This window comes from Haliaeetus albicilla, chromosome 13 (assembly GCF_947461875.1).
Source record: "Haliaeetus albicilla chromosome 13, bHalAlb1.1, whole genome shotgun sequence".
Classification (NCBI taxonomy): Eukaryota; Metazoa; Chordata; class Aves; order Accipitriformes; family Accipitridae; genus Haliaeetus; species Haliaeetus albicilla.
In genome coordinates this window covers 29,919,841-29,937,358 of record NC_091495.1, presented here as the reverse complement: position 1 = coordinate 29,937,358, position 17,518 = coordinate 29,919,841, and the positions used below count along the sequence as shown (strand labels likewise).

At 38.3% G+C, this 17,518-nt stretch overlaps 1 protein-coding gene across 3 annotated transcripts in view; it reads left to right on the top strand.

Annotated features, from left to right (window-relative positions):
- Nucleotides 1–12,487, top strand: part of CHRM3 (cholinergic receptor muscarinic 3) — a 284,696-nt gene extending 272,209 nt beyond the window's left edge. For all 3 annotated transcript variants that reach the window (XM_069800662.1, XM_069800663.1, XM_069800664.1), the window contains one exon: nucleotides 10,617–12,487. In XM_069800662.1, the coding sequence (XP_069656763.1) occupies nucleotides 10,617–12,438 (1,822 nt within the window). In that variant the 3' untranslated portion in view covers nucleotides 12,439–12,487. The remainder of the gene's footprint in view (nucleotides 1–10,616) is intronic.
- The last annotated feature ends 5,031 nt before the right edge of the window (nucleotides 12,488–17,518 follow it).

The window sequence follows — 17,518 nt, the reverse complement described above, 5'->3', positions numbered from 1 at the left end:
CCTCATTCTTGTGCCTCCTTTACTACATACCTCCTACAACCATAAGGCAAGAGGGTCTCAAAGAAACCTGGGCTCTGCTGTGCAACTGCGATTAATTGCGGGAGCATGTCCATTGTGCACACTGAATAAAATCACCGCTTTGTGAATGTGTATCCTTTATACTAGAACTGATTTTTTAAGACTGTAGTTCAAAAACTTCAGACTCTTGGGATATATGTCAAGTAGGCAGAAAAGGCAGATATTCAAGCAAACAAACATGTAGCAACCTCATGAAATGATAGTAGGAAGAGGACCCTGTCACAAGGGTTACCAACAGGCATTTATGTAGAATGACTCAAAATAAATTTTTCATTGCCACCTCCTCCCTCTGTGTCAGGACTATTTTCATTGGACATGTCTCCATTTATCTTGCTGTGTAACTCAAAAAAGCAAACAACTGAAAAAAAACCAACAAAACAACCCTGTGAACAAACCCTAAAAATGATTATAACATTGGAGTATTATTTAATTACTTGTCTGTATCTGAGTAGAGAACAATTGCTTGCATGCATTAAAATCTGCAGTGCCTGCTACCACCGATTTACCAGAGACTTTACAAATTCCTGGCAGCATGCATAGAGGGGGTTGGAGTTTGGAATGGGCCATTTTGATTAAGTTATGGAATTCCACCAGGACTTTCAGATATGTCTGTTCCATTAAAAAAAAAAAAAAAAGAAGAAGTTAGGCTACAGCACAAAACACATTTTTTGGTAATTTGGCTGCTAGTTTGGTTCAGACCAATATTTGGATGACATGCATTTCTTTTAACTGCTGTCCCTGTCAAAGAATAGATATAATTTGGTTGGTTATAATTTCCATGTATAAGACATAAGCTTTATGAGAGGCTATCTAAGATTTTGTTGCAAAGTTCAGACTTTTGCTTCTGAATAACTATTGTGCCACCTAGTGGGTATTAAACTACACTTTTAAACAGAGGAAAAGATTGGTTTAAAATATACTGGTGAATAATGAAACATAGCATATATACAAATATTTCCAGTGACATGTTGAAACAAAGTATTTTCCCTTTTTGTCTGATTATTTACCAAGGTGTTCCATTAAGGTAAAAAAATATTCCATTTCAACTATATCATAGCATTTTGCTTACAACTGTATTAATGAAATATAATTCTTAAAAAGGGCACACACAGAGTTCTTCACCTCCCTGGCAATAGATCCATTCCTTAATAAATTACTAGCACATTTCATATGCTTTTATGCTTTGATCAAATTATCAGTATGAAAGGATATCCCCAAATCTCAGCTGTTAGGAATTTCCATTCTGTAATACAATTAGATAAATAAATACATTGAAAATGTTATTTTCTGACCAACTATGCCAATTTTCACTTGAAATCAACTAAAATGCTTTAAAACGTTATTATGATTGCATGATTTAAAGCATTATTTAAAAAAAAAAAAGCAATGTGATTAAAAACATAACATTCTGACACAGTTTCTCTCATAAAATTTCCTTTTGCATATAAATAGTTCCAGTGTCCAAATACCTATATAGATTTAATTAGCTAATAGCTATTTCTTAGCAATTTTTCTCCTCTAGCTGAAACATCTCAACAGTTTTGTTTTTTTTTTCTTTCAGCTTTTTAAGTAAACCATCTGTCCAGTGTGGGAGTGTTGGTTTTGCTGCAGTAGATAGAAATAATATTTTAATCACCAAAGCCAATAACAATAAATTTCCCTTAGTGGAGTGTTTCCTAATATTGTTCAAGTCACTTCATTGCCTCTTATGTAAATTGCCAAACTATCTATCATCGACAAAAGCTATAGTAGGTGGTCTGCATTTTTAGCACCTGCGTGCAATGCCATTGTTACAGTAGAAAATGTAGTGGTCAGCAATAGTACAATTTAGAACCTTTTAGGTTTCTCTCAGACTCAAGAGAACTTTAAACTCATATTATTTAACACGTTTAAATGATGGATGCTAGAGATCTTTCATGGAACAGGACCTGACACCAGGTAAAATGACAGCTGGACCAGAGGCCTTGATAGCTCTTTGCCAGACCTTGATGTAAGCACAAGTATTTTTTATTATTTTCCCTAAATAAATAACAAAGCAGAACTCATCTGCTTTCAGCAGTATTTGTCAAAAAATATCTGAGATTCAGCTTGAAGTTGACAGAAAATGGAATTACTTTCCAGTGAAAAAAACCATAGTTTTTGAAAAGGCAGAAAATCAAAACTGTGGTTTGAGTTTTTATTTATGTTTTTTAGTTTGGGCTATTTGTTTTCCCTCCATGGAAAGCATTTCCAGAAAAAATATTTTCAATCTTCCAGTTTCAAGGCTTGACAGCATTTTTGTCATTTCATTTTCTTCTTGCAGACAAATGAAATTGAGAAGTGTGTGTCAGGTGAGCTTCTTTAAAGCTCAGTGTCCAGGCTCTCTGTCTTCTTTGATAACTTGGAAAATGTTTGTACTGTTTTCCACTTTCCCCTGGTGGTATATTGTGTCAGTGAGCAAACGGTAAAAGCAAAAATGTATTTATTTTTATAGCATAATCAATTGATTACTTTGTTTTAAAGCAGTTTTGTTAAAGATAGTAAAGAGGTCTGCTAATGAGATCTGTTGTTCCCTGTAAAGGTTCTTAAAGGCTAATACTCACATTAAATATGGATTTTAAATGCATGCAAGGATTACTAAAAGTAGGACTGGATTACAAATACAGTAAAATTTACTTGTTTTATCTAGCATCGGTAACAAGCTCATTTTGATATTAATTTGCTCAAACTTTATTGTCTTTTTAAAGAAGGATGCCATTTTAGCAAAAGAGAAGAAATTCAGTTAGAAGGCTTGAAAATTTTTTTCTATCTGGGCACATATTTTTCCATGTCTATTCAAGGTATTCTAGCATTTAACATCAACTGGGAGGACAATATAGTTAAGTGTAAGAATTCCCATTACTTTATTTCACATGATCAACACTTTAATGTGATCTTTAAGTACCACATTGGGAGGGTTGTCTGTGGAGTCAATGGACAGTATTTCATAAAGAGATAGCTGAATGTACAGTGACATTTTAGATCATGACTTCGATTCAACATCATAATTAGTAACAAAATATTAAGAAAATCTATGTAAAAAGTGTATATATAACAAATATTAAAATGAAGTCTCTAAGAGGGATAAGTTTTTGATCAAAGGAAAAAATATGCACCTCACGCATAAACGAGATAATTAAATTGCTGGTATTCTTCTTTCATCTCAAGCTAATATCACGTTTAAATTCAACGCATTAACCAACTCCTCAGCCAAACCTTCCTGTCCCCAGATACCTGCAAAGTCAGTGAGTTGCTCAAAGCGAGTAAAACTCTCAGTATTTGTTTGTCATTCTGACTACGTTTCGGACCGCATGTCTGTTTCCTCCAATATCAGTCAGACAGATGGGATGTAATTCCAATAAAGCTCTCTGAAAGAGAAACTGCCTGGAATTCAGATCATTTCCTCTCTTCATAAGAATGCACCTCGTAGCTTTAACTGTTTGAGCTGATAGTCAATATTTACTGTAATCTTAATTAAGCAAGACCTGATTTGCTCTGGTTTTCAAGCATTTGAAAATTGTAGACACATCCAGGCTCAGGCTTTTGAAGGTTTCACTTTGTTCTGTACGAGTTGTTCAGACAATAACCACCAAGTGCACGTGCCTGAGAAAGACAAGTACCATTCCTTCAGCAAGTCTGCTGCTGCTGCTACCCGTGCTAAACCTTCACTGCCCTTAGGCCATATCACAACTGGGATTAGTAGCTCATTTCTGAAGCTTCTCCCTGGAATCATTTTAGAGGATTGCAAGACAGGATTACTTTGAAAGTAAAAGCCATGGAGTGAATGAGTATTGGGTCACTGAGGCTAAAGAATAAATAAATAATAAATAGCATAGAAACACTTATTCAGCAAATGTGAATATCTGTTAAAATTACGGTTCTTTAAACTATGCAGACTAGGATGTATGTTTGTTATATATGGCATATTTGCAAAAATTATGCAAGAGAATTAGATATTTCATGTAACAAATTCAATCTTAAATGGAAGTCTTAAGTGTGTGCAAGGGATCAGAAATAGCCATCTGGATTTTTGAAATGGCAACAGATGCAATATGTCTGAGATTTTTTTTCTTTTCTGGTCCTAGTGGTAACTCAGTATTTATTCTTACTTTTGTAGCTGTGTAAATAAGCAGATGCTTCCGCTGAAATCACTGGCCATTAAGACACATTAGTATTCAAAGTTACATTTCTATCATAATATAAAAACCCTCGGTGAAGGGTTCATACTACAAGAAGTAAGGTGTTTGGAAGCGCAAACACAGTATAAGCAAGTGAGGCCCTCAGCGGCTGGTGCAGGTGCAGCTGGGCGGTATGAACATAAGCCTCTCAGTCCAAGTGAAGGAGATGGTAGATGTTTGGCAAAAGCTGATTGGCAAATTAAGGCATAAAAGAGGCTTTTCCCGTGGCCCAGCTTTAGATACCGAATTTCCTGGCTGTGTTAGGTGGGCAGTCCCAGGTGCTCCCGGTGTGGCATCCTTATGCGTCCCAGCAGGAACACTTGAGGTTCTCTTCCCCGGGAGGGATGCTCCCTTCTGCTGCTTGGTGCTGTGCATTAGGTTCTCTAAACGCTCTCCAAAGTAATGTAAACAATATGTATGATTAAAGAAATGAGTTCCTACTTTGCTCATGCTAGACCTCACACACTAGCAGCAGCAACACAGTGAGCAAATAATAAGCAAATCTAATTCATTAATCACAAAAGCAATTTTAAAGCACTGACATTAAATCTAGGTAATTTTAGTAAGTGTAAGCAAAACATCTTTATGGATGGAAAATGGAAGAGCTTGGGTCGAAGTGTTAGTGGGTTATGTTTGACTGAGCTTTATCTATATCAAGTTGATAGCTAATTAGTGAAAGATACAGTCTTTCCATAAACCAGTATTTGGAATAATGTGACAGAAGTACGTGTATATATATCCACAGATATATGTGTGTGTGTACACATATACACACATATGCGTAGATATATACACACACTCCTGTGTGTATATATATCTGCAGATATATACATATACTTTCTTCTGCAGCTATATACACACATACTTTTGTGACATAGTTGTATGTATATATTCTTATGTGTATATGTGTATTCTTATGTGTATACATATAAAAGTATAAGGGTATATCAAGTTATTAGTTTGTATCTACTGTGAATGTGTAAGAAAGACAGTGGCCAGGATATTTCATATTGGGATTGATTTCCATGGCTTTTATTCTCATTCTGCAAAGATGCAAAACTATGCTGAGTGTAATATATTTAAGCATTAGTGTAAGTAAGTCATGGTCATTCTGGGGTCCTGTTCACTGATAATTACACTGTGCTTCCTGTTATCACATACACATTCATTAGGTAGATGTAATCTTGGGAATAATTTCGGGAAAACTTTAAAATTCATATATATTTTTATTTTACCAAATGTTAGTTTTGGAACAAACCTTATGTGCTAGTTTAGGTAACTGCATTAAGCATTCAGAAGGCTTGGTTTCTTTATGTTAGAAAACAGTTTTATAATTCACCCCATAGAGTTCTCTGCTGATTAGGCTAATGTGTATACAATAGCAATGCAGAGGAAAACAGAAAAATAAGGAAAGCAATTTTCCTGTCTGTGCAAACAGATGAGATGTGAAATTCTTCAATCATAAAGGCTTGCCGGTTTTGAGCTCACATCTAGCCAAGGCCATAGAGTGCCGTCTGACTTCCCGGAAAATGCATCTTAGATCGCTTTAAAGACAGCGAGAAAATAGACTTCACTGCAAAAATGGAGGGTGTCTGTTTGTGAATAGGAAGGTTTAAGGAAAGGAAAAAATTTGGTGAACTGAAATGTGAATTATTCACAAAACCGCTGAAACATGAAATAAGCAGAGAGAAATGAAATGCAGTGAAAATGTGTGACAGAACTGTTCCTACTGTCTATTCTATTTTACTTTCTATTTACAGCCATGTGCAATGAATTAGACTATTCCAAAAATTCAGGCTTTCAAATCCGTTATACCCATTTTTTAAAATTAGTGACCATTTCTGTAGCTGCTTTCTCCTTCCCTGCCAATGAGTCTTAGTGGGATATCTAATATCTCAGTCCCTCCAATGGGGCAGGGAGCAGAGGCACATTGGAAGGATGTATGTGAATGTTTGTATAGCCATTGCCTGTACTGGGCCTACACTTTCCCTGAATAACGCTGGGAAGTGTACATTGCCTCTGGTGTTCTCTGGCGTGTACCTTTCATAAGCTCTTATTAAAAAGCAGAAACAAGAACAAAAAAAACCCCAAACCATGGTGAATAGCATAGAAGTAGTCTTAGGTAAGTAATTATATAATCTTGGGCTAAAACCAGTTTCCTTTGTTACTCCCTGGCTTGAAATTGTATTATAGTGTATCGTATCAATAATTTGTAAACTCTTAACCTGGTATATAAACCTATAATCATTTCACAGTTTGGTTCATTTGCCTCACTCAGGCTGTGCTGCACTGTTTGTTTTACCAAAATATTTGTGGCTGCTTTCCCACTTGGTTGCCCGTTGTTCTGTCTTTGAGCCTGGCTTGCTGGGAGGTGCTGGCGGGCTGTACTGCCGATCATGCTGTCATCTTGTCGAACCCAGGACATTCTCTCTTTCCCTGTAGCACTTCTTATAGAGAAAGCAGAAAACGCCTGGCTGTTTTGGAAAATAATGGGTAACTTAGCTTGCTTTGGCTTCCTAAAGGCAAAAAATCCAGTTGCGCTTATCTGGTATGTTATGGTGGTGGTGGCGGTAGTGATAGTTTTTTTTCTATGCAGATGAGCATATGGGTAATACATTTTTTATTGAATTAAACGGTTCAGTTACAAGAGCTTGTAGAAGAACCAGAATAACAAAAGACTGTACCGATTGTCCTGCTAGCACTTCCATTTTATCAAATAGTCCAGTCAATGTGAGTTTAGGGGTCCCTTTAGTGCCTAAGGATTTTAAAAAGCCGAGTTCCGGCATGCAGGATTGCACTGGGCAGCAGGGAGCTGTCGGTGGGTTGCTCTCAGTCCCTCCTCTTCCTCAGTTACTGTACTGCTAAGGACTCTGCAGGTTTTCATTGAAACAGTGGCTCAGAGAAGTTACTTTGAAGTCCAGGGATGGGAGAACTGACCTGAGAAATAAAGGTTTGGCTCCAGCACTTGCTCGGCGTCTTGAAAGACTGCAGCTGGTTTTCCCAGGCTTCCTCATGAGGAGTGTTTTGAAGCGTCGTATTTCTGAAAATTTATTGGTTAATTTACATTGAAACTCCATTTCAAAGTCTACAATTAAACAGAATTCACAATCAGTTTATGGACTTAGTGACAGATAGTGCAACATTTACACATCAAGTTTGCAAGATTATTTGTATCTTTTATGTGGTGGTTGTTTCGGACTTCCAAGGCTAACACTTAGGTTAGTTTATGGTTGCGTTATGCAATGCAAATGGGAAGCACTACCAAACTGTCAACTATTTTTATTTCTTAGTGATACTGTTATTTCTACTGTCACTTCTAAGTGATACTGGTTTTTATTCTATGCCCTGTAGTGAAAGTTTAATTTCCTTTATCAGTACCTTCTGCCTGGTCCTTTCTTGTGTATTAGAAGATACTAACTTGTCTTTGTTTATGATAAAGCAGCATAATGATATCATTGCCATCTAAACTTACCTGTCAGATTTCTCAGTCAATACTGGACAATGATGTTGGCTGTTACCTTGTAGAGGTTTTACAAGTGTATGTCTGTGGAGAGGATGCTTTCTGGCTTTCATCCTCTGCTTTCTGTCCCCAGTGTCAGTGAAGGAAGGTCTGCACCCTATAACATTAATCATTTCTGGCATATATTTAGCAAATATCATTATTTCAGATCTCTCTCATACTATTCTGGTTTTGACCTCGTCCTATCTGACAGCTCTGGAAAAGATGCCTGCTTCCTAGGAAGACACTGCAAGAAGGACGGTTTCCAGCAATCCCGTTTGAGTCAAAGTTTTTTTCCCCACTGTGAGTAACCACCCTGGCCCATAAACAACTGGCAAGAACATTGTCAGCACTTGCTTAAGTGGTTGCTCACAAGTGAACTGTGTGTTTGTTTCACCCACGCATTGGAAGGGGCAAGGCAAACTTGAATACTGCTTCACTGTCTTCATTATTGTACATTGGGTTTCCGTGGGCCTTCATTTGTAATTTTTCAGTATGTGGGATCTCCATTTTTATAGACATGTAAATGAATGTCGACTTTGGTCAAGGCAAGGGAGTGAGCTGGTATGAGTGTGCCTGAGGGGGTGTGAATGAAAAACGAGAGAGCGTGCTTCTTGTCCAGACCTCTGCTTGCCTTTTTGTAAATGACTTTCTGCAGACTTTCATTTCATTAGTGTAGGTGGGATGAGTCTCTCTCTCATGCAGTGCAGCTTTGACTTCTTCAGCTTCTTTGAAGCAGTATGATAGGGATCGATGAGGACACATTGCTGTATGCTTGGTGGCCTGAGCTACACCAGCAACATAGTCAGAAGCAGTATATCTTGAGGAAGAAAAAAAAGAAACATATCATGTCCCACAGCTTTTCTAATAGGTGGCAAGGACATGGTGAAATTGTGTCAGAGAAGTTCATTTAGATTTTCCTGGGAAAGGAACAATTGAAATGGTAAAAAATACTGAACATTTTAGAGGAGCAGCTTGAGAAATTTTCAGAATGTCTTTTTGCCTGAAGTTTCATGCAAAGCTGCACATTTCTTTCATATGAACTTTGTATAGAAAAGAAAACTTGGAATGTCAAAGTTTTTGATAAAAGATCATTTTAGTTTCAACCTACTTTGATTTTAAGAAAATCAAAGTTATCAATGTTAGGTTACAGCTTATAAAAATCTTACCATTTTTCTTTTTAGAAATTGTTTGAGTTGCTCCAAATTTTCAATCTTTCTATCAGGAAAAGAGTTAAATTTAACTGTGTAATTTCCCAGAGCAATATTTAGTGTTGTTATTATTATGTTATTATTATGTTCACATCCTGTGTGTTACAATGATGAATGCATTAAAAGTGGATTGAATTAGATTAGAGTAAGGCAGCATCATCGTAACTTTGTCTTCCTATTAATAAAGAGAAAAAATAATATCTCATTTACACTAATTATCAAAATATGGGAGGGGTTGTCTTAGTTATTGTGCATGAGCTAAGGGGAGAAATTGTTGGTCTGTTTACTGCATATGGCAAAGAGACTGCACCATTTAAAATCACATATTGTCTTCTGGCTTGCTAACAAAACCAAGTACAGTTCAAGAGAAAACAGAATTTAGAAATTAATTAATGAACCAAACCCAAAACCTTTTCTCTTGGGTAAATATTTTGTGTAACACCAGTGCATTGGGATACTCATTATTATCTCATGCCATAACATATTGACTCTGGAAGGATTCACAGTTAGAAAATGAACAAAATTTCTCTTTGACAGCATATTTTGTTGGAACATTTGCGGTCCATGAAGGACTTTTTCATCAGAATTCTTGCTTCTTGATGATGTAATTGATTTATTACAATGAATCTAGTCAGTTGACCACAGAAGTTAATGAAATAAGGGAAATCCAAATTCCTATTCTGAGCATGTCTTCATTTTACATAAGTTCTTGGGGAAAAAGATTAAGGCTTAATTATGAATCCCTTTCATGCTTTTTTCCTCTTTTCCTAAAGTGTTTAACGATTGCTTTAACATACATCTGCCAAACATTTTTTCCTGACTCTAGAGACCATATTTTCAAAGGAAATCTTACATATGTTACCCCAAAGACATTTTGAAGTCATTAGATGTACAAAATCCTTAGTCCAAGTATAAAAATGTGCATGAAAAATGAATATGCATGAAAAATGAATATTGGCATGTGCAAAAAGCGCTAATGAGAACTTCTAGTACCTCTATCAGGTAGCTGAAATGTAGATGAAAATGAAAAAATCTTTGCAGCCTCACAGATTAGAGTAGCTTCACACAGTGAAGCGATGCTGGCTTGTATCTCTATAGTTTAAGGAAAGACAGAACAATATTTTTGTTTGTTATTAGCTGTAGCTGGAGGCAGCAGAGGCTGGGGCTGTGTTTTGCTAGTGCCAGGATAGCACTGGGGACCAGCATGGATTTGAACTTGGAGGATTTGTGGCTGCATGTGTCTGGCATTTAGTTTTTGAAGGCTGCAGGATAGTGGGCTGTTGAGATGTAGAGTTCCAGGCAGATCCATCAGGGAGTGTTTTAATTAAGACTTAGAGTTAGGGGGCATTTTAATACTACCACTGGTTCAAATTCTCCTGGGATTTTGGTTCCTCTGTGACAGACTGTTTTTAAGGAAACACTAGCGATTACTACAAAGAGCTCAGATTAATCAAAGCTGTAAGCTGAGTACTACCACATACATGTTTGACTTGGAATGTGTCACAGGCAGCTTGGCTTTTAAAGACATCTTTCAGAGTGCTGAAGGGATTTGATGTACGAGTATGAGGACGATTATCTATTTACCATCTTCACCTGTTCACTTGATTTTTGTTTGTTTTTTCCCTGCTGCAGACTATGTCAGAGAGCCACAATGATCATGCAAAATAACAGTTCAGCCTCGCCCCTGTTTTCAAATGTGAGCTCCTTCTGGAAGAGAGATTCGCACGGGCCAGGACTCCTTGATGAAGCAGCATCGCTTATCGGCAGCTATGATTTCCCTCAGACCACAGAGAGTTTTCACTTCTCCACTGTGGAATCAACAAACATGTCCCTAAATGCCACAAGCAAAGACCCTCTGGGTGGACACACTGTCTGGCAAGTAGTTTTGATTGCTTTCCTCACTGGGATCCTTGCACTGGTGACCATCATAGGAAACATCCTAGTGATTGTTGCATTTAAGGTTAACAAACAACTGAAAACGGTCAACAACTACTTCTTGTTGAGTCTTGCTTGTGCAGATTTGATCATCGGTGTTATTTCCATGAATCTTTACACCACGTACATCATCATGGACCACTGGGCTTTGGGAAACTTGGCCTGTGATCTTTGGCTCTCCATTGACTATGTTGCCAGTAATGCCTCTGTCATGAATCTCCTTGTCATAAGTTTTGACAGGTATTTTTCCATCACTAGGCCACTTACATACAGAGCCAAACGAACAACCAAAAGGGCTGGGGTGATGATTGGTTTAGCATGGATCATCTCTTTTGTTCTTTGGGCCCCTGCCATCTTGTTCTGGCAGTATTTTGTCGGGGAGAGGACTGTGCCTCCTGATGAATGTTTCATCCAGTTTCTAAGTGAACCTATCATCACTTTTGGCACTGCCATAGCTGCCTTTTACTTGCCAGTCACCATTATGAGTATTTTGTATTGGAGGATCTACAAGGAGACCGAGAAACGCACCAAAGAGTTAGCAGGGCTACAGGCTTCGGGCAGCGAAGCAGAGGCAGCGCGCTTCGTCCACCAGACAGGCAGCTCCCGGAGCTGCAGCAGCTACGAGCTGCAGCGGCAGAGCATGAAACGCTCCACCCGAAGGAAATACAGACGCTGCCACTTCTGGCTCACAATGAAGAGCTGGGAACCCAACGCAGACCAGGGGGACCAAGAGCACAGCAGCAGCGACAGCTGGAACAACAATGATGCTGCTGCCTCCCTTGAGAATTCAGCCTCCTCTGACGAGGAAGACATCGCTGCAGAAACCAGAGCCATCTATTCAATCGTGCTGAAGCTACCTGGTCACAGCGCCATCCTCAATTCGACGAAACTACCCTCCTCGGAAGATTTGCATGAGTCAGGGGATGAACTGCAGAAATCTGACACAGAATCAAAGGAAAAGAAACCTAAAAAATTGCACCCTCCCAAAAGTGTTCAGGATGGTGGAAACTTCCAAAAGAGCTTTTCTAAGCTTCCAATTCAGCCAGGGTCAGCAGAGACAACCGCAGCTTCTGATGGCATCTCATCAGTGACCAAGGCATCTGCAGCCCTGCCCTTGTCCTTCAAGGAAGCAACCCTGGCAAAAAAGTTTGCCTTGAAGACCAGAAGTCAGATCACAAAGCGAAAACGAATGTCACTTATCAAAGAAAAGAAAGCGGCACAGACACTCAGTGCCATTTTGTTTGCCTTCATCATTACCTGGACCCCATATAACATCATGGTTCTGGTGAACACCTTTTGCAGCTGTATCCCCAAAACTTTCTGGAACCTGGGGTACTGGCTTTGCTACATCAATAGCACGGTGAACCCCATGTGCTATGCACTGTGTAACAAAACATTCAGAAACACTTTCAAGATGCTACTGCTGTGCCAGTGTGACAAACGAAAACGACGCAAACAGCAGTATCAGCAAAGGCAGTCCGTCATTTTTCATAAGCGGATCCCTAGGGAGGCTTCATAGAATAGTATTTTTTAAACAATTTAAAAAAATAACGAAGCGGGGATGGGATGGGATGGGATGGGACGGGATAGACAGGATGGGACGGGATAGGACGGGACAGGAAGGCACGGGACAGGATGGGACAGGATGGGATGGGACGGGATGGGAAGGGATGGGATGGGATGGGACGGGATGGGATGGGATGGGGTGGGAGGGTGGTTCCAGGGTGCTGATTCAAAGATTTAAACATCAAGACATGAAAGCAGCTGCCAGGCTTATGTATCCTTTTAATAAATCCAGTTTAATACGAAAATCAAGTCTGCATTCAGCAAAAACTAACAAACTTCAATGTTTTTACTAAGGAATGAAAGACTTAATAAAGTTTTCCTACAAATTTGCAAGAAGCTGTATAGCAATTATAAACCCATTACTGATCTGCCCAGCTCTTTGATTATAATCAACTCTGGGATCTCAGGTAAGCACATCTAGCTAGCCCAACTCTTCTGTTTCCAAGGAATCCAACAACTTTCAATTCAAGTCACATACAGATGTAGCAAGCTAGCGAAACAGGATTATGAAATTATTTGAGACATTGTATAGGTTGCAAAATTGCTTCTTGTTGTACAGGTAGAGCTTCCTGTCTACTTCTCTTCTGGTGTATTGTTAATTGTACCCCTGATTCCTGATTGCCGAGTATCTCTGTGTGCAGCTCATGTTATATGTGTGTGTGTGAGTGTGTATGTATGCATAACGTACATTCACACCTCTAAAATACACACATACCAGGAAAGAGGTGAACTATTGTTCTAGGTTTTACAGGGCCCCCCATCACGATTACATGTGAGTGAAATTAAGAAATAAAAAAATCAAATCATATTAAAAATATATATCTCATTATTTGCCACCTGAAATTCAAGTTTAACTTTGAAACCAAAAACATGTTGTCCACATTTCAAATGGAGAGAACCAAAGGGTAGCCTGGGAGCCTAACAGTCTACAGACGTTTATAATGGGGCACATGCCCAGTAAAACCTTAATCTTGAGCACGGTATCTCTTCCCCAAAGTGATCACGCCTCTTTAAAAGATACGAAGGTGAAAGGAATTGAAGGCTACATTCAGGACACCATATGAAGTTGTCTTTGTAGGGTGTAGGATGACAAGAGCCCACACTGGGCCGCACAGTACTGATGCTCGCAGGGAGTTGCTCAGGCACCAGGCGGGCGCAGCCATCAGCAGGAGCCCCGTTCCATGCTTGGGAGGCTGCAGCCGCGGCTGCGCTGCTGTCGGGGCACGCATGGACGCTGCGACACCTTGTCCTGAGTTGCACCGTGTGGATGCACCGCCCTTCTCAGAGCCAGCTCACATCCGATGCCCAGTATCCGTACGGCTTCCATTGAAAGTTCAATTTGTAATATTCTGTCTAAACTTGGTGGAGCTCCCTGCTTGCACTGTCTGCCCAAGTGATCGTCAGACGCAAAAGATTTGTGTAAAAGAAATGCTTTGTTTTTGCACATGAAGGATGCTCACTAAAAAGTGTTTCTTTTCCAGAAAGTGTTTTAAACACCATCAGGAGAAGTGTACCTAAATCCGTTTAATGCCAGGTTATTCTGTGTTGCGAAAAACGTGATATTGCCAATTTGTAACCTGGCAATTTTTGATAAAGAAAATTTTAAAAGGGCTTTAATATTTATAGCTTAGGCATGACCAGTATTTCCTGGTATTTGTGATGTGGTCTGCACCAAACATGATTTATAAAAGTCAGAGATCCCCTGGGGAAAGGATTGTACTTTAAACTATTGTTCTAAATCCGATTTAGTTACATGTTGAAAGATAATTTTGTATTCTCCTTTGAACTGACCAAAACTTTTTTATTGCTTAGACTCTTATTTTGCTGAAAATAAAACAAAACAAATTTCTTCTTTTAAAAAGGGGCATCAGTGTTGTGAACACAGAACTGATGTTAAAGCTGCTTTTGTATTCAGTGTGAGATGGTGTTTACAGATGATTTTGACAACAGTGGAAATATATTAAATGGTGTCTGTGTATCTGAACTATTTAATTTTGTGTTATGTTCATATGAAGAAATATTTATACATACTTCACCAAATGTTTTATTTAATGTTGATAAATATTGCTCTTCAGTCTTCAGCTGTAGTGTCCTTTAAAGTGATTCATAAAGGTCTGCTTGAGAAATGAATAGAGTATACTTCGCTTTCTTGTCACTAAAACAAATACTCTTGACATACAAGTCTTTCTTTTGTCTGAGTTGTTTAAAAAAATCTACCTAAAGATAATCTTGTAAATGATATTGCAAGTCTACTGCAAGTACAAGTTCAGTATAAAACACACAAGTTAAAGCTTCATCTGTAAGTCACAAGTGCATTTTGAGCTAAAGATACCCAGAAGTGGTCTACCAGTTTGGTAGCCACATACAACCAAAGTCTTATAAAGCACCCATGTTGCAAAGAAAATGAATGACCTTTATTTATAGAAAGAATCATATATTGAAATACATTCATTACTCAAGTTGACCTGACTAATGTTTTAACACTTAAATATATCTATACCTATATATATTGCCATATTATTATCTTCTGATATCTAGAGTAGTGCTGTGCCCCTGGTACACAAAATGTGAGAGCATGTAAGGAAGCCAGAGTTCATCAGGGGGGTTTATAGTATATTAGTATTGATTTTACAATGGGAAACTATTATTTTTAATGAAGTTAAGCTTTCTTGAAAGCGGCTGTCACCACTGTTTACATAATAGGAAGAGTTAAACCCTTGGATTCTTTTAACAGAGAAATAAATGACCTGTCTTTTGATGTGTGAACAGGCTTTAAAATGTTATTTACAGGCATCATAAAATGTGTATGTACACACATATTGTAGCATAGATCAATTTAGTTATTATTTATTTAATGGAATATGCACTATAAAATATTAAGAATTTGGCTGTGTTACAAGTACAGTGGGGATCAAATTAATTTGTATTTTATATGTCTATGTGTTTGCTTTAAACCCATGCACACACAAAAATTTTAGCTATATGCACAAGTGGATATATTATTTATGAATACAAGCACACGATAGCTTGCAGAAGATGAACAATGCAAGACCAAAAGGTACAGTCTGACGCAGCACTACTTTTAAGTACGAATGATGTAATATTTCATCTGTTTCGAGGAAAATTAAGTCAGAAACATGATAGAAAGCATCATTCTGAGGGCAGACAAACAGCTGAGTCCCATTATCACTCCTTACATGGAAAGCCGGCTTTTCAGAGACCAGGCATCATCCCCATTAATTGCAATAATACAAGATTAGACTCCATATGAAGAGGATCAAAAAATCAGAAGCAATAGCCAGACAGGAGCCATTGGGCTGTCTGGAGAAAGCTTTGTAGAATAGACCCCAGTCACTGTCAGCCTCCAAACAGCTCTAAGACAACAAAATGCATTATAATATATGCTTAGCTTTCTTGATGTAAAATTGTGATAGAAGTTTATTGCTTCTGTACCAGTATAGGCTGTGAGAAATGTCTGATCCAAAGATCCAGGGACAGGTGTCGTGGTGCAGGAAGCACTTCATCCTACCCAGCGTAACACACCTCCTACAAATGTAAGCTGCGGATCGGTGCGGCACTGTTCTAAAGCTGAGGGAGTATAGAAAAGGCCTGAGCAGTTCCCAGGATCTAGACCTGTGGATTTACATGTCCCGAACAATAAATGACCTAAAGGAATCTGGCAGTTTTGTGAGGATACCCACACAGATGTTCTGAGGCAGTTGGTGACCTTTCTCAAGTATGTACAACTTTCTTATTTTGTTGTCTTGATTATTATATTTCCTTCTGCAAGAATATTCTAAAAAGTCTTGGCTCATTATCAACCTTGTATATGTAAGAAGTGAATACAAGGCCCAAAGTACACTCGGTTTGCCTCTATAGAATGCAAACATCAAAGCAAAAGGAAATTTTATCTTTTTTCCTTGATCAGCAGCTTCTGTAATTTTGAATATACGGTTATCATCATGCTACCATATATACAGTAGGGATAGTCATGGACTATCATGCTGAGCTATTTATAAACTGCATTTCACTTGTCCTCTTGACCATCTGACTATTTATGCATCCCTATTCAAATTCATATTTGAGATTCCAAACACTCATTCTCCTCCAAATGGTTCCCAGATTCTTTTCCTAAAATGTGCTTTACAAGCTTGTCCTGGTATCAGGCTTTTTTTTTTTCCTTTCATAATATTCCTGTGCAAAGTTAATGTGCTCTTAGACTATCAGAAGGCACATTACTAGCTCCAGCAGTTGTAGTGTTGAGGTCTGATACTTTCTTTTCTAAAGATATATAAGGCTTACCAAAAAGAACTGGAGCAGGATCCACATAGTCCAGGTCCTTATTGGCAGAAATGGTCTGTACCACAGTTTGGCTGTTCACAAGCCTGACCTTCTTTGGGGCATCTGGGGATGCCCTGCCCCTAAGGACGTGCTGCCAAGCCCCCAGTAGCTTGATCTTCATCCAGTTCGTGAATCATCACGTATTTTAACGCATTCTAAACACATACATATTCATTGTGATAACTGAATATTCTTTGACCTGTGTAAATCTACTGTCTCTTTTCACTTGCTTCCAGCTTCTGTGATTTTCTATTTTATGTATTCCTTTTATGTATTTACCCATGCAAATACCACTGCACTTGCTTCTGAGAGCAGGTCAAAGTAATATATATTTGTAGATTGCTTCTTGTTAACCCAAAGGATATGTACAGAAGTCTGGTAGAGCTGAGGTGTTCGTAATGATGACTGCCTTTTCTGTCTCATGAACTGCACTCCCATGATACCCAAGCACTTCTATTTGGAAACTTAGCTAAAGCATATATGACATTCTGGTTTTCATAGAATTAAAAACCTGATTTAATTAGGATTTTCTGCCTTGTGTCAGGCATAGATCATTTGTAGGTTCTGCACTTTCCTACTTCTACTTTTAGGAGCTGCCAGACAGATACTGTGGGAAATACTAATTTGTAATGTCTGATACCTGGGCATTTTTGTACTTCAGCTTTTAAAGTAAGCAGACAGAGAGTAGCTAA